Raw genomic sequence first — 16002 nt, 5'->3', positions numbered from 1 at the left:
TCATCGGGGCATTACCCGACTGTAATTCAAGGATGATCTGTATTGCATTCCAGTTACTTACAGCCGCAGAACCAACAATGGTTTTGTGAAAAGGGCACTTCATTTGTCAGTGAAATATGCATACCTACTCAGCCTAGTTTTTATAGCAGAAAACTGAAAGCTGGCCTCATTATCCATCACAAATATCCTAACATTTAGGGATACCCGTTGGGCACCCATTCCAGAGGACGCCAGGACGTATGTCTTTGGAATGAAGAAGTAAAATTTAGCAAATGGGATTAGTTTGTTTTTATTCTTGTTTTGTTCTTTTGGCTTTGTATAGTTTTGCATATATATAAAATTCTAATCAAGTACTTTTTTGAAAATGTGAAAATAGTAATAGAGAAACATAGTTTAGGATCTTTTTCAACTCTGCTAAAGATTCAGTAAGATGTCCCACTATGAAATCTTGAGGTAGCCACTATTTCCAGGACCACCACGTAAACATACACAGCTGACTTCCAACGTGTTCAAAAAGCCAGGCTGCCAACATGCACGTGTTTGAGGCTTCATTGCGTAATTCTACCACCGGGGTTGAATTCCCTATTGCCTTCTGAAGCCCGGTAGTCAGTAAGAAAGAAGAAAAGTGAATTTGATAGTGGACATTTTCCATACTCCTGTATTTAAAATTCAGGGGGCAAATTGACATTTTAATTGCACACAGATACAGGAAACTAGAGACATAAAGCATTCATTTCCGAACCCAGCTTGAAAGTTTATATCAGAAGCTTCTATGTGTCACGCAAAATATTGCTCTTTGGCACACGAAATCTGATGGTTTCAGAAAAGAAGAATTAGGTCTTCCTTTGATCTAGCTTATAAATACATCAGAACCACACGTTTAATATGATAATGCTTTTTATTTCCCCTGTGCCTTGGTGTTACAGCTCTCCAGCACTAGTAGTGAGGAAGGGGCTCAGGGTTCCTTGGGAGGGTAGTAACGCTCTTACTTGCTCTGTGGATCACGCATGGGGAGGGCGTGAGATGAACTCTCATCCCCTCCTCCAGCATTAAACTCAGCCCTGCAACTCTCAGGGCTTAAGAAATAGCTTAGAGTGAAGAATTGTTTTCTCTGAGAGCTATGCCCGAACATTCCTACTAAAGCAGACAGTCATCAGTTAATCTCTGTAAATGACTACGATTTTGGCAGGTGTCAGCTGGTGCAGAAATTGCCCACATGTTGAAAACTTTCTTTTAATTTTTTTTTAAGCACAGGGCAATGAGAGGGGTCTCATAAAAAAAAGTAATCTCACGTTGTTCCTGGCCGCAGTAGTGGCTTACCTGAAATGACTTATTCCTGTTTGGTTTCTTGGTGGCACGTGGTGGCACCCAAGATTGGTGACTGAGGCAGACACAATTGAAGGCCTCTCTTCAAAGGCTGGCCGGAGACTCCAAAACGTCGAATGCCATGTGTTCAGATTGATCTGGTACACATCATTCACCTGGCTCACCCACTGTCCTTGACATGATGTTCCTCAAAAATGCCAGTGGGTGCCCAAGGAATGTAAAGTTTTGAAATGGGTACAAAACTTGCTAGAAGCCTCTGCACCGTAACTTTGCCAACCGGCATTCTTTCTGAGGAGGTAGAACTTTCCAGAATCATTTGTCCTGCCTTCTTCCCTGCTTGACTCCTAACACCAGGTCATGGTAGGCATTTAAAGGGCTGAATTATTATGCCCGGGATGGCTTTTGAGTTGGCATGGTTTGCTCTTCTACAAGAAAACTTCAGATTTTTCAGTCTGACCATCAGGAAGCCGAGAATGTATCACAAAGATAAGAGGAAGGAGGAGTCAAGGGAAGCTCCATCCAGAGACCACAGATGACTCCATGATGGACTGAAATAGAATGTTCTAGAAAAAGATGTTTTCATACTTCTGAGGGAAAGGGATAACAGGGGTTGTTCCGGGACCTGGCCCCATGGCCTTTCGCCCACAAGGCCGGTGCTTAAAATACTCAGCGGGTAAGAGGCCTCTCGCATGTGTGCTGGACCCACGTGACTCAGGCTGCCTGTGTTCAGACCGAGTACTGTGGGCTGTGGGGCTGAATCAGAGTCCAGATTTGCCTTGGTGACACATGAAAAGAGGGAGTGTTGCATTTGAACTACACAAATATTATGCTTAAGTATTTTTCCTCATCTCGGAGCCAAACAGGTCTTGTTCATGATAAAATCACTGCAATATAGTGCGTCCTTTTTCTGGTCTGGAATTTGAGACAGTGTCAACTGTGCCATGGGGCCTGGCAGCAGGAAGAAACGGCAAACCACGGAGATTTGGAACCATAATACAAGTTATAAAATTTAATTTTATAATCGTAGCCAGCGGGAGCTGGGCTAAAATATACGTCTCCCACCCCGACTCCCACGCTGGGCTGGGGGGCGTGGAATCAAGGGATCCTCTTTGTCACTGAGGACTGGGTCGGGTGTGCGAAAGGGCACTAGCGTGTGGCAGCAAGGAGGCTGCTTCTCCAGTCTTGGTTTGAGGCCACTTGACAATCCGGCGAGGGTTTTGTGAAGTTGGTCAATGACTCTTTCTTCGAACCATCCTGGTTCAAAGTGAGGAGGAGCGGGAGGGCAGCCTCTCTGAAAGAGGAATGAATCCGCCGAGCCCCCCTGTGGCTACGTCAGTACCTGGGAGCCTCAGCTCTGCCTGACAAGCCTGAGTCTCTGGTGTAAAGGCATTTTGATGAAGGATTAAGGCCCAACCCCCCTGGCCCTTCTTGAGTGAATGGCCTCTGCCCGCTGCATCCTGGTGACAGCGATTTGGACCAGGAGCAAGGCGAGGACACTTGCTGTCTCTACAGATGCTGAGGGGCCCAAGTCCCCACCTTGGATCCCTGAGCCCCTGGGGGAAGCTCGTCCAACCTGCTGGCGGCTCCCTCTGGGCTCCAGTGGGCCCGGCCTGCTGGGAGTCTTGGACTGGACGAGGCCGAAGCTGGGGAAGTGGCTTCAGGGAGGAAAGGATGCTCATGCAAAGCTTGCTAGCAGAGGAGAGGGGCCACCCGTGCCCTGCACTTAACAGGAAATCTGACCTCCTAGGGCTGTGGGCTTGCAGCCACACCTCGCTTCCTGTTAGAAGGGGCGCGCCTCTAAGCTCCAGGGCCCACATGGCTGCCTCTGAAACCTGCCCGGGGTTGGGTGTGCAGCTGGGGCAGCTGTTCCGACGCCACTGGCAGGGCTCCTTTCCTAGCCAAGTGCCAACAGCGAATGCCCCTTCTCTCCGTGCCGCCACCACCACTGCCACCAAGCCCCGCGTGCCCGCCGCGTCCCGCCCAGTGGAGATGGGCGCAGAGGGTTGGGGTGGGTGCCGGGGCCCAGTCTGGGGGGAGGACCCAGCGGCCAGTGTGACAGAAGGGGCCCCAGTCTGCCGTGGGGACAGCGGCCCTGAATCCCCACACCCCACCCGCCCCCACCTCCGGGAGCAGCTAAACGTGCAGATCTCCAGCAGATCCACGCTGGGGGTGAGGGGAGAGGGAGGGGAAAGACGAGAAAAGCCCGAGTTTTAGCAAATCCACGGTACCTTTTCTGATCTCTTGCCTCCCTCTCCCCTCCCCACCCCCTCCCCGCAATAGGACATCGTCAGAAACTAGATGATCAGACCAAGCCCGGGAGCTTGTCCTTTTCCGAGCGGCTCAGTGAACTGGAGCAGCTGCGGCGCACGGCCATGAGGGTCAGCCCACACCATCCGGCCCCTACACCCAACCCTCGGGCCTCCTTGAACCACTCCACTGCCTTTAACCCTCAGCCTCAGAGTCAGATGCAGGGTAAGTACCCGGACGGTCGGAGCCCGCTTCCCGCCTCACCCTCGGGCAGAACCCACCCAGGCCAACTGTGGCTCTTTCTCCACACTCAGAAACGGCTGGTCCCCGGACCAGCAGCCTGGGAGCTTGTTAGCGGCAGAGTCTCGGGCCCGCCCCAGACCCACTGAGTCTGATCTGCGTGGTAACAAGATCCCCAGATTGAAAGGCACTGCTACAGAGGGTACAGAGAGGATATGGACAGATATGTATCACTGTGTAGATCAGATCTCGAATTTTTTAAGCGTTAGCTTTGGCTAGGTTATTTTCTTACCTCCTTGGCTTGAAGACACACACACACACACACATACATCAGGCCAGGTGAAGGTCAGGATGTTTCAAGTTCTTACTGATTATTTGAGGGGTTTGTATTTAATATACGTTCTTTTGCAAATGTAAAGAAATAGGAGGAGTGTCTGGACGCCATCCCATCAAGGGTATTCATTGCAATTCATAAATCTGCAATCAATAAAGAAGGCGGGTTATCCCCCCTCCCACCGTGGGGTTAGCTGGCAATTGCAAAAACACTGTAAAATACCATAATTGCATAAAACCCACTGTGCCAAATTAGATAATACACAGAGTTCATTTACACTGTAGAAAGCACTGACGTCAATGATTATTTGCTCTGTGATACCATGTCAAATTTCCGAAAGGCAGTCGTTTTCTCGGTGCTGTGCAGGACACAGCTGTGTACGATAGGGTCACAGTAAGATTCCTTTCTCAAAGGGTCAGGCTTGTTTAACTCGAAGGAAGAGATAAGCAACACATCTGGGGGAAAGGGCAGGTGGCCAGCAAGGGGAGCGCTCCTTGCCCTTCTGGGACAGCAGAAATTAGCTTTCCCGGGTGTTTTCTCTGTTTGAGTTGTATTGTGAGATGTGCAAGCATCCTAAGTCCTTTAGGGTTTCCGGGCCCGTAGCTTTCTTTTGGGGTTAGCACATGTGGGGCTCTTAAAGGCACGCCCACCCTCTTCCTCAGAGCCCGATGGCCCATGCCATTCACTCTCACAGTCATGATTCTGGGGGGAAGTTTTTTTATTTGCAGGGGAAATTCCCAGAGAACTCCTCCCATAAGATACTATGCAGACAGCTGTTAAGTGGCCTCTCTGTAGATTAGCCCTTTTGTGGATAACAGAAACCTCAGCTTGATTTTGAGGGGGTGCCTCTCATCTACAGTTTCATCTTAGGTGTATTTAAGAAGAGGTCCCATGAAACCATTGGTTTCCTGGTGCTTCATCATTGCATACTTATTCAAAATATGCATATTGATTTTTTTTAATTCCAAAATGCAAGTGTGTATGAGAAATTAGATGAAATGGCACATTAAGTGAGAGAGATGGGCTTGAGGGGAAAATGCCACTTGTCTTCTAAATAGAATAAAATTCTCCAGGGGATGGCTGGATCTTGTGTTTAGGGCCATTTACATTCATTTATGTCATCTTCAGGATTCCATTTGTAACATCTAAGAGGAGACTTCTGTGCTCTTATTCTCTCATGACATAACTGACCATTTCTACTACGAGGTTGATAAAGGGATTTGCCTTTTTCTACTGCTATTGGAACTAAAAATAGGAAGCATTTGGAAAGGCAATGGAAAATTCAACCACATGGGGGCAAGTGGAAATCGTCACCATGAATTCGGCTTGGTTTCAGTTTTGGTGAAGAGTGAATCAGATCTCATTTTCCTCCTGGTCAGATATACACTCTCTTTACCAAAAAGAAAACGGCAGGGTGGGGTGTTGAATTCTTGTCCTCAGCAGCCAGCAGCTCTAAGGCGGAGGCATTGCCATGGACGGGCATTCCTCAGCTCTTTGGAATACTGTACGCTTAGCAGAGTATCAGGTTTAACCCCGTTTCTTGTTCCTTTTAAAAACTTTTTACTTCTGCAACATCTAAGTAATAATAACTTGCTTTTAGAGTGCCCTGGAGGCTTAGTTGCTGCTCGAGAGAATGTGTTAACTACATCGCTGACGTTCTTTCCTTCCAAAATATGATTTGCCGTTCAGGGTGTCACTTGTAAAATTGTAGGAACAATTTTTTAAAATAAGTATCTGGGAGATTTTCATGTAAATCTACTTTTGCTTATTCTTTCTTTCTTTTTTCCATAAGAAAATGCTTTTTTACCTTCGTCCTGTTTTGAGTAGACCCTTGGGATTTTTTTCTCCCTGAAGTTAGAAAGTTAACAAGGATAACAGTAAAGTCTCTTTCAGCCAGAACCTTCATTTTGTTCTTGATGGACAGGAAAATGGTTATTTTCCCAGCTTAGCGCTAGAGCTTCTATATTATATTTAAGAAGATGCTTTATATAAAAATTCAGCATGTGTTTATGGCTCGCTTTGAAATGGCAGCAGTAGTTGGAAGAAAAACATCCCAAAAGTAGTCAGAGCAGTTTTACAGCAGTGCCGTACCAACGTGAATGTTTTCAGCCCGGCGGAATTGTCGGCAGTTACGGGCTCGGAGAGATCATGAGTTGATAGGCTGATACACCCTGTCTTGCTAGGACTTCATCAGAGGGTCATGCCTGGCCCTTTAACTCCTTCAGTACGAAATCACAGATACAGAATAATGCCTCTATTTCTCTAGAATGAGATGGGCTTGAGAATCACTCAAAATAGACATCTCAAATGATCTGAAGCAGGGTGCAGATGGAAAAGGGGGCCAGGTTGCCATGCCACCAAACCACTGTTTATTTGTTGAGGTTTCAGCTATAAAAGGGCTGAGGTTAATTTCAACTTCCTACTTTACCAGGTCTTTAAAATTGAACAGAAAGCCATTTTGTCGTGGCTACACGTTTAAGCAAGTCAGGACATCATCATGAACTTCTACAGCCGAGTTTTAGAATTCTTTTACAGTCACGGGAAAGAAAACTCACACATGTCCTTTTCAAAGATGGACCGGGGCAGAATCTAGACCAACAGGGCACTGCTGCCGATTCAGCCATACCTCCGCCTTAGAGATGGCTTCAGGCAACCCGAGCAAGTCATTTTAAGAATTTGACTCCTGATTTACCAAAGATGATGAACCACATTTAAGCTACGTAACTCCCTCCTTTCTGGGAAAATGGAGACGGGGTGAAATCTACTGGTGCAGAAAACTGTCAAAACCATAGAAACTAAGAGGCCAAGTTTTGTTCTTGTGTGTGTTGCCGTCAACATCGAGACACGAGGTTTAACTCTTTAATTGGAACAGTTATGACATATTTTGAAACAAGTCAGAGCTTTTGTGTACATTGTGTTATACCTACAATCCTGTGGTGTCGTTCATAGACAGAGAAACTGAACCTCAGAGGTTAACAACTGCCCAGATCTCCAAGGTTGGAAGTGAAGGACTTGGACTCAAACGCAGACCTTTCTGGCTCCAAAGCCAGTCCTGGTGGGTGGCAGTTTCTCCCCGGCTCCCACTCTTGGATCAAGGATCAATTAGACACAGGGCTGACCAGTGTCAAGTAAAATCCCAATCACCAAAGGGGAGACAGGAGCAGTGCTGGGCTGGTCATTCACTCGGCAGGCCTGTAAAGACTGTGTTCTATTATCATTAGGTGTTGATAATAATAACTTTAGGGCTGGACTCTGTGGTGGGCATCTGAATAAATTCCCTCCTTTGGAGATATGTACATTTGTTTTTAAAGATGGAGAGAAAAGAAAACTGAACTCAGGATAATGACTCTCTAAGCATGAGTGAAGGAAGGATGCGTGGGCAGCGAGAGAGCTTCCCAGCCACTCTGTTTACTTTATTGGGGTAACTGCCTGGCCTTCTTGCGTGAAAGAGTCTCGCTTGTGGGGTCCATTGGGACCAAGGCCTTCTTTTTTTTTTTTTTTAAATGGACGTTTATTAAATTAAAGTTTAGAAATTTCTAAATGAAAAAAGGTATTAGGGATTACTAAATAAGCATGAACAGGTTTTGTGGAGTGCTTACACTGTTTAGCAGGGGTCCTCAACCCCCAGGCCGACCAAGGCTTTCTTAACCTCCAAACTCCGGCAACTTCTGATCAGCCTGCAGGAGTGTGGGTGCCTTGCTCTAAGACTTCTGTATGTCCGGAGGGGCCCTGACCTCTTAAATCACCTCCTGAATTTTAGTATTCCGAATGATTTTGTTTTGCTAGTGAGTTACCCTACAAGTTAAAGTTACTTTGGATACACCATTTTCTGGTGCCTGTTGTCTGTGTAGCTTTTTGAGATACTGAATCTCAGCTGTACCAGGTTACTTATGTCAATCTTTATCAGCTGGATTGACGAAAGAAAACAAAAAACAAAAAAAGAACCTTTTCACTTTTCTGTAGGAGGAGAGATAAATGCCCTTTCCAGCCTCAGGGGTAAAATATCAAAATGCACAACATCTCTTCCCTTCCCTTTCCTCCTTCTCTGTCTCTCTCTCTCCTTCCTCTCCCTTCTAGCAATTCTGGAAGTTCAAAAACAAAGTGGGTGGGAGGGCAGGGGCGGGAGCTGTTGGAATACCTTGGAGGTAGAGGCTACTGTCAGTCAAACACCGGACATTCTTCTGCGTAAATCTACAAATGGTCATGGTTACACAAAGCAAAATATTCAGGGTGCTAGAAATCAGCTTACAAGACATGCTGTGAACATGAAAAGGGAGTGATCTAAAAATAACTCTTATCTAGGTATAGTAGAGTTTGAGAGCCTTTCAAGGTCTACGACATCAGAATCTTACACGGAAAACAAGCCTGAATCGGGTGTTCCCATGAATAAATAAAAATAAATAAATGTAAGAAGGAAGGGGGGCAGGGAAGAGAGGAAAAACAGTGGAATGAACTCAAAATGAAGAGCTCTCGCGTGGGCTGTAAGCGGGTTGGTGGGCGCTGCCGCCGCATGACCCCTCCTCCTGACCAGCAGGCAGAGAGGTTACAAGTTATTAGAACTAGAGGAACTGAGACCTCAGTTACTGTTTTGCGTCTTCTGGGCTGATGCCACATAAAGAAAGTTTAAGGAAAGCTTGAAAAGCTCCTGCTAATCAGTTGCATCGTAGACTTAAAAGATGGGGATGAAGGATGGGGAGAAAGCTAAGTCTCCATTTATTTCCTTTAAAAAATGCCCTCGGGCCTTGGCTTCCTAGTCCGCCTGTGGCCTTTGTTGAGTCTGATCTGGCTGCAGCGTGTCCGCTGCCCTTGCTTTCCATCCGCTGCCTGGAGTGACTTACGGAGCGGTGCTCAGAATGGCGACCAGCCTTATGTTACCTCCGCGCTCTATTTATGGACGGCACGGTCACCAACACAGAACTCCCTTGAACAGCGCTGCCCCGATGCCTGTGATGTATTTACAAGCACCTCTCAGCTAAGTACTTAATAAACCAGCCCTTCAAAGGAGCCGCCAACCTGGTGAGCTGTCAGCACCCTAGTAATCATAAACCACATTTTCGAGGGACCGCGTTTTCAGACCAAGTGTTTTCATGGATGTCGTTCAAGGTGATCAGACAATGCTTTCCGGAGCATGTTAATGCCTGTGGACATCCTTCCTAATTAGAGGAATGAAGGGTTCATTTTAGGGCTTGATCCTAATGATAAAATATTCCTTCCGTGGATTTGATACCTTCTGAAATGTTCCCTTGTTCTTGTGATCTGTGGGCCAGCACACACTCAACACACACACACACACTCACACGCACACTCACAAATGCACAAAGGTTTTGTTCAGAAGAATAAGTTTTTAACAAAGCTGTAGTTGGAGCACTTATTTGATGTCAGTGGTACAACAGCAGGAAGGTTAAGCTGAAAATCTCTTGTCCGAGAAAGATAGCAGAGTCTGGTGGCTAAGAATGAGGGCTCAACAGGCCGACCACCTTGGCCCAAAACTGGCCTCCACCACGTATTACTGTACGACTTTTGGCTAGTTACTTAACCTCTTAAAGCCTCAGTTTCCCTATCTGCAGAATGGGAGTAATAATTATACTTGGAGATCCTAGAACCACTGTGAAAGATGAAGCAGTAGGCATGAGAGCCAGCCCATGGGTAACACTTAGTAACTGTGGGCTGTTATGATCAGTAGCACCAAACCATGTCTCTCAGTTTCCTGTGATTGCTGTAACAAATTGCCACACACTTGGTGGCTTAAAACAATAGAAATGTATTCTCTTCCAGTTCTGGAGGCCGGGATCCAAAATCAAGGTGCCGGACTCCCTTTGAAGTTCCCAGGGAAGGATCCTTTCTTGTCTCTTGCAACCTCTGGTGGCTCCTAGTGTCCCTTGGCTTGTGGCTGCATCACTCCAATCTTCGCCTCCATCTTCACATGGCCTCTTTCTCTGTGTCACCTCCCCCTCTGTCTTTAAAGACACTTGTGATTGGAATTAGGCGCCCTCTAGATAACCCAGATGATCTCACCTTGAGATCCTTCACTTAATTACATCTGCAAAGACCCTTTTTCCAAATCAGGTCACGTTCACAGTTCCGTGGGTCAGAACGTGGACATACCTTTGCAGGGCCACCATTCTACCCATTACACAGAGGTGGAATGGATACAGGGTATCAGGTGAGTCCAGAGATCACTTTCCCTTGTCCACTCCCCCAGAACAGATATGATGGGCAGGTAACTGTGAACTCAAGTGTCCTATGCCACCCATAATCAAGCACATCTTCCAGCTACTCTCACTTCAGGCCATCATTTACTGGAACTCAGTATCATGGTACTTTTACTTTCCAGCCACGAGAATGTATGTTTGTTTTTTTTCTACATGAGATCAGATATTTCTTAACATTTTCTAGACACCTATGCTGATGGAATCAGAGGGTCCAGCAGTTAATAGAGAAAAGAGATTCTCCCCTGTGTCATGGCAGCCATGAAAAGCAGGAGGCCTGGGTGCCTCTTGCCCTGGCCCCCAAAAGCTCATGACATCGCGGCTGGGAGAAAGCACAGGGACAGAAGATGACACGGGGACCACAGCCAGCCAGTTGGGAGGGACTCAAGAATGTGATCGCCTGGAGCTCAGCATATCACTGTTGTTTTGAACAAGCTGCCTTGTTAAAAATGGCTTTATTGGGAGGCACTGTTGACCAGAAACCCATTGCGAAAGGCTGGTGATTCACTTTGCATATCTCATAATCCCACATTTACAAATCACCCGAAGATAGCCTTTCACATTTGGATATTTAAAAACAAAACTTTGACTGCGGCCGTGAAGTAGTATCAAAGTTTACCAAAAGTTTGTACCAAGAGAGGGGCAAACAATATACGCTGATAAGGAAAAAAAAAAAAAGGCTCCGGTGAGAAAACGACCCGTTGTGTTTTCTTGTCAGTTGTAGTTCTCCAAAGGGAGCTGGTTTTCCTCATTTGCATTATTTTTCCTCACATCATGGAACAGAAATGCAGGCCCACTGTAATTCAGTTATTTTAGTGCCCTTTAAAATTCAACATGTATGATTTAAATAATGCTGAGGAAGTGTAATTACGTCTATCTTCCCTTACTTCCCTCTGCCCCTCAGAGCACTGCAGCCGGACTCTTAGGGGGAAAATGTAGAGAGGCAGGGGGGTTATGAACTGTTCAGAGCCACCTCACTGTATATTTGTATTATATTTTCACATTTTACTTGCAAAGCTTTAGCCCTACATGAGCTTTCCTTTTTTTTTTTTTAACATCTTTATTGGAGTATAATTGCTTTACAGTGTTGTGTTAGTTTCTGCTTTATAACAAAGTGAATCAGCTATACATATACATATATCCCCATATCCCCTCCCTCTTGCATCTCCCTCCCACCCTCCCTATCCCACCCCTCTAGGTGGTCACAAAGCACCGAGCTGATCTCCCTGTGCTATGCTGCTGCTTCCCACTAGCTATCTATTTTACATTTGGTAGTGTATGTCTGTCCATGCCACACTCTCACTTCGTCCCAGCTTCCCCTTCCGCCTCCCCGTGTCCTCAAGTCCATTCTCTAAGGAGCCCTACATGAGCTTTCTTATTATTGAACAATTGCTTTCAAAGCCCTAGAACAGCTCAGTTGTTATGGAGATTAAAGATCCGGATTGCAAAACTCCTGTAAATAAAATCTTCACTGACAAACCCAGTTTCCTAGCATAGACTTTTCTTCCATAATCTCCTTCTGGCAGAACATTTGATGTTTTCATACTAGAGATTCAGTTACCAGCCACAGTAAATAAAACAAAATAATAATAATTTAAAAAAAAATAGTATAGAACGCACCCTAAAAACAAACATTGGCCAATCATGTTTATTTTCTGTTTCTTTGGGCACTCCTGACAATTGATAGGGGGGGAAAAAAAAAGAAATGTACCACTTCTTATCCAGTTGATTTTTTATTATTAAGCTATGGAAAGTCTTCAGATTGAGTGTTAGCTAATTCAGGCTCTCCCAAATGGCATGGAATATAACATTTATTGTTTAAAAGAAATGAACATGTTTCAAGGGAAAACAGAACCACGGCACCAAGCCCCCGAATGAGCCATGGGTAGGAGAGAGAATCAGTGGGCAGAAAAGATAGTGCTTTCCTCCAGACTCAGGCTCAAGGGCCCACCGTGATTTCACACCACCTAAGGGTCAGGTTTGGGGATAAGAACATTCCAAGTATCATTTCAAGATTGTCAAAACATCCTCCAGTTGCAATCAGTAGCAAGAGTCAACCGTCCCTTTTGTAAAGTTGATTCTCCTTCTTAAGATGGGACCCCCTGCTTTCCCACCTGGAGGAAGTGTGAACAAGAGGGCGGAGGAGGTAGTGGGGGACTCTGATCTGTGCATCTCAGGTCACTTAACAGCTCGGGAAACCTGCTGCATTAAAACACTCGCCACCACGGGCTGAAATAGGGCTTATTTCTGCACACCATTGGTCCTTCCACCCAGTGTCACTGGATCTGAGCCTCCAGAAGTCGACGTTATCAAGTCTGGCTAACAAGATTTGGGTCCTTCTGGGAGCATGATGGAGGGTGCGCTATGGTCCTTCTGCCTTGGCGTCTGGGTGTGACCACCCAGGTGTCGTAAGAGCAGAGCGTCCCTAGGGAAGGCGTGTGAGGAAGGTCTCTGAGGAGCCCAGGGGAGTCAGCACTACTCTGGGTGTCAGCAGCTCACCCATCTGGGGCAGTGAAGTCTCCCAGATCCGTAACTTGCTGGTTCCTGCTGCAGAAGAAGTCCCCTTTGCCCTACAGCTCTATGCGCGCAACCTGAGCATCCCAAGGCCAGATCAAGACCGAGGGAGCTTATGCTATGCGTCTTGGGAAGGGCTACACACATACACTTGCTTGGCAGGTTTCAAAAGAATATCTCGGGGTAAAAAGGGAGGAAGAAATAATCCGACTAGTGATTGCGCTTCTTGGAGTCGTAGGTCATACAAGGAAGAGAGCATGATTGTTCTATTACGTCTCCTGGGGTTATGTCACTGTTGCGGCCACTCATGCATGCTCCATTAGTGCATCTCTCTGTCCATATCAGATGGCAAATTATATAATGATAAAGTTATTAAAATATCTGTAAAAGTCAGCACAAGCTCAAGGGCTCGACTTGGCATCTCTGCCCATTAAGTGGTTTATTTGGATTGTTCCTCTCAGGGTCTGTTAATCTGCATCCGTACTTTGTTGTAAATTGCCTGCTATGCGGAACCACCGTCGTTGCCTGAGTTTTAAGCGGTGCTTCTGTTGGTCATCCAACGGGGCTGCGATCTTTGGGATGAATGCAGAAGCTTTTGAAACGTGCAGATCTTTCCCCCCGCCCAGGTTTGAAGCTGCAGCGTATGTCTGTGATCGGGTCTATACCTGGGTTGTTATTGGAGCCGGGGCCACCGCAGAATGACGAGGACATTGCCTGGTTCTCACGTTTACTAAAGGCAGTAACAAAACAATTATGGCTCACACTTCTGGAATGACTGATATTGTTGGTTCCTTTAATCCCCACCACTAGCCACCCACGAGGTGCGTGGCACGGTCCTGAGGGTCCTGCCTGCTGTGCTCACTCAGGTGCTGGCAGGCACGTGAGGCCCAGGCCCTCACCGATCATGAAAGTCATTAACAAGGTGGCCCTAACTCTAATAGGCTGTAATTCTGCGGCTCTCAGGGATTAACGCCTAACATTCTCGGGAAGCCAGTAGAGATGTCCCAGAGCCTCCCACTCTGCCCCCTGATTAAGAGGCCCCCCTTTCTTTTTTTTGGAAATATTTTTGCTGTGTGATTGGGCTTTCTGAGCCACCATATGTTGCTAAATGGGAGAAGCCATTGCCCAGATGTGGCTCTGTTTAATATGATTTTCCACAAATTACAAAGCATGACTTTAAAATTGAATTAGTGCAAAATCACGGATGGCCAGTTCAGGTGGAAGGGAGAGGAAATCTTGTGATTCTTATTCCAGAATCTCTTCCCGATTTCCTCATTTGATACTTTCACGCCTTGCAGGGAGGGCCGTGGGCGGAGACGCCTTAGAGAGTCTATAAGGAATTTCTCTTATTTTTCAAACTTTCTCCCTGGTCGTTCACGGGAGCACTCAGTGGGGCGCAGAAGTCAAGGCAGAATGCCAGTTCTTCTGTCCATCCATCCCATCAGTCGGGATGGAGCTGTTCCTCCCACCTTAGCATCAGAAGGGAATCAGAAAAAAAATGGGAACCCCCCAGAATGCAGTACATAAGGAAAGCAGACTCTGGATCCACAGATTAGCGCTAAGATCTATGTGGATATAAATAATGGGAATTCAAATCCCTGGTTGGCCGCTTCCCAGTTAGGTGACCCTGCAAGAATTACTTTAGTCCTCTGCACCGCTGTTCCCCATCTGTAAAACAGGCATGGTGATGATGGTACCCAGCTCACGGGAGAGTTGTGAGGATGAAATGAGTTCATCTGCACGAAGCACTGGACGCCTGGCATGCGGTATTTCCCCTCACTGCCTCACGAACTCATCACAGGGATTGAGATATACTTTTGTCAAGTCTTTACGTAGAGCGCGGTACACTTTAAACACTCAGTAAGTGGTCAGTGTTACGCTTTTTACTATTATTGCTATTGCTGTGCTCTTGTTGGTGGCGTTGGTGCCTCACCAGGGAGTTGCACTTCCGTCCTCTCCTATGAGCCACACAGCGGCTCTGTGATAATGACCTTCCGTGTCCCCTTACTTCCAGGAGTGATGATAGCCCGGGGGCAGACAAGGGCAGGGTGGTCTTCGTGTCGTCTTTGTTCAAGTTCAGTTTCCTTGGGTAAATTAACAGGAGAGCACATACCCACTTCTCCACAGGGTCAAATGCAAATAGAAAACTCTTATAGTTGAAAGGGACCTTAAATGTCTTTCTGGAAGCCCTTTATTTCACTCATGAGGCGCTGAGGCCCAGGAAGCATCAGTGATTGGCCCACTTGGAGGAGGACCTGAACTCCCAAGTCCTGGGGCTCCTGGTCCAGTGCCCGCCCTACTGGCCTGCTGTCTCTCTGCCTGCGGGGCGGGGGGCACAGAATGTGGGCTCTGCTGTCAGTACAGAGGGCGCATTAGGACGTTTACTCCTGCTCTGCCTCTCCCTATCTTTCTCGACGAGATGGTAGATCCCCATGGTTCGATTCGGTATCACGTGCTTGTGTCTCCATCCTTTCAATGTTGAATTTCATACTGAAGTGGTAGGGGTTTTTCTTTCAAAGGCAAGGATAGAACACCTGTCTCAAGGCCACCCTCTGTCCTTCTCAGCCCTGCCAAGCGTCCCCAACCCTACTCCGGGGTGGGGCGGGGGGAGACGGCCGCAGGGAGACTGACAGGACACTCCCTGTGCACAGGGCCCACGTGGGCAGCAGCCAGGGGTGACCCCTGCCCTGTCCCCTTACTTGCATGAATCAGACACATTCAGAGGATGTGGAAGGTCAGCCTCTAAGGCATTTTGAACGAACCACCTACAAAAGGAGTTCTTTGAACTGCGTTTCACCCTCCTGTGTGATCTGAAGTAAATGCCTCCCCCGTGCTGATTCCGCCCCCAGGCCCAGGCCTTGAAAGCCTGCTTGCAGCCTAGGCCGGAGGGCAGAAGCAGGCCAGCAAACAGGTGTGGGGTGAGTCGGGCCAGGGCCGCAGCAGCAGCTGCGGGAGCGAGGCGCGGGGTGTCGGGGCCTCCGGCTGAATGACAGTCCCCCTCGTCCCAGGTCAGGATGCTGCCAAGTCCATGCCATTCACTCCCTGAACGGTGCAGGGCAGTGAGAGCCAGGGCGCCCGGCCAGACCCCAGCATCCCCGCGGTGGCCACGCCCTTGCTGGTGAACTCAGGGTC

At 47.3% G+C, this 16002-nt stretch overlaps 1 protein-coding gene across 8 annotated transcripts in view; it reads left to right on the top strand.

Annotated features, from left to right (window-relative positions):
- Nucleotides 1-16002, top strand: part of RUNX1 (RUNX family transcription factor 1) — a 243849-nt gene that overhangs the window by 201093 nt on the left and 26754 nt on the right. For 7 of the 8 annotated variants that reach the window (XM_057546111.1, XM_057546108.1, XM_057546110.1 and 4 more), the window contains one exon: nt 3607-3798. The exons of the other annotated variant lie outside the window; for it this stretch is intronic. In XM_057546111.1, coding sequence (XP_057402094.1) covers nt 3607-3798 — 192 coding nt within the window. The remainder of the gene's footprint in view (nt 1-3606; nt 3799-16002) is intronic. 8 annotated transcript variants of the gene reach the window in all.

The sequence above is a fragment of the Balaenoptera acutorostrata genome, chromosome 4 (genome assembly GCF_949987535.1).
Source record: "Balaenoptera acutorostrata chromosome 4, mBalAcu1.1, whole genome shotgun sequence".
Lineage (NCBI taxonomy): Eukaryota > Metazoa > Chordata > Mammalia > Artiodactyla > Balaenopteridae > Balaenoptera > Balaenoptera acutorostrata.
The sequence above is the reverse complement of the archived record's forward strand: the minus strand, read 5'-3'. Positions and strand labels throughout refer to the sequence as shown.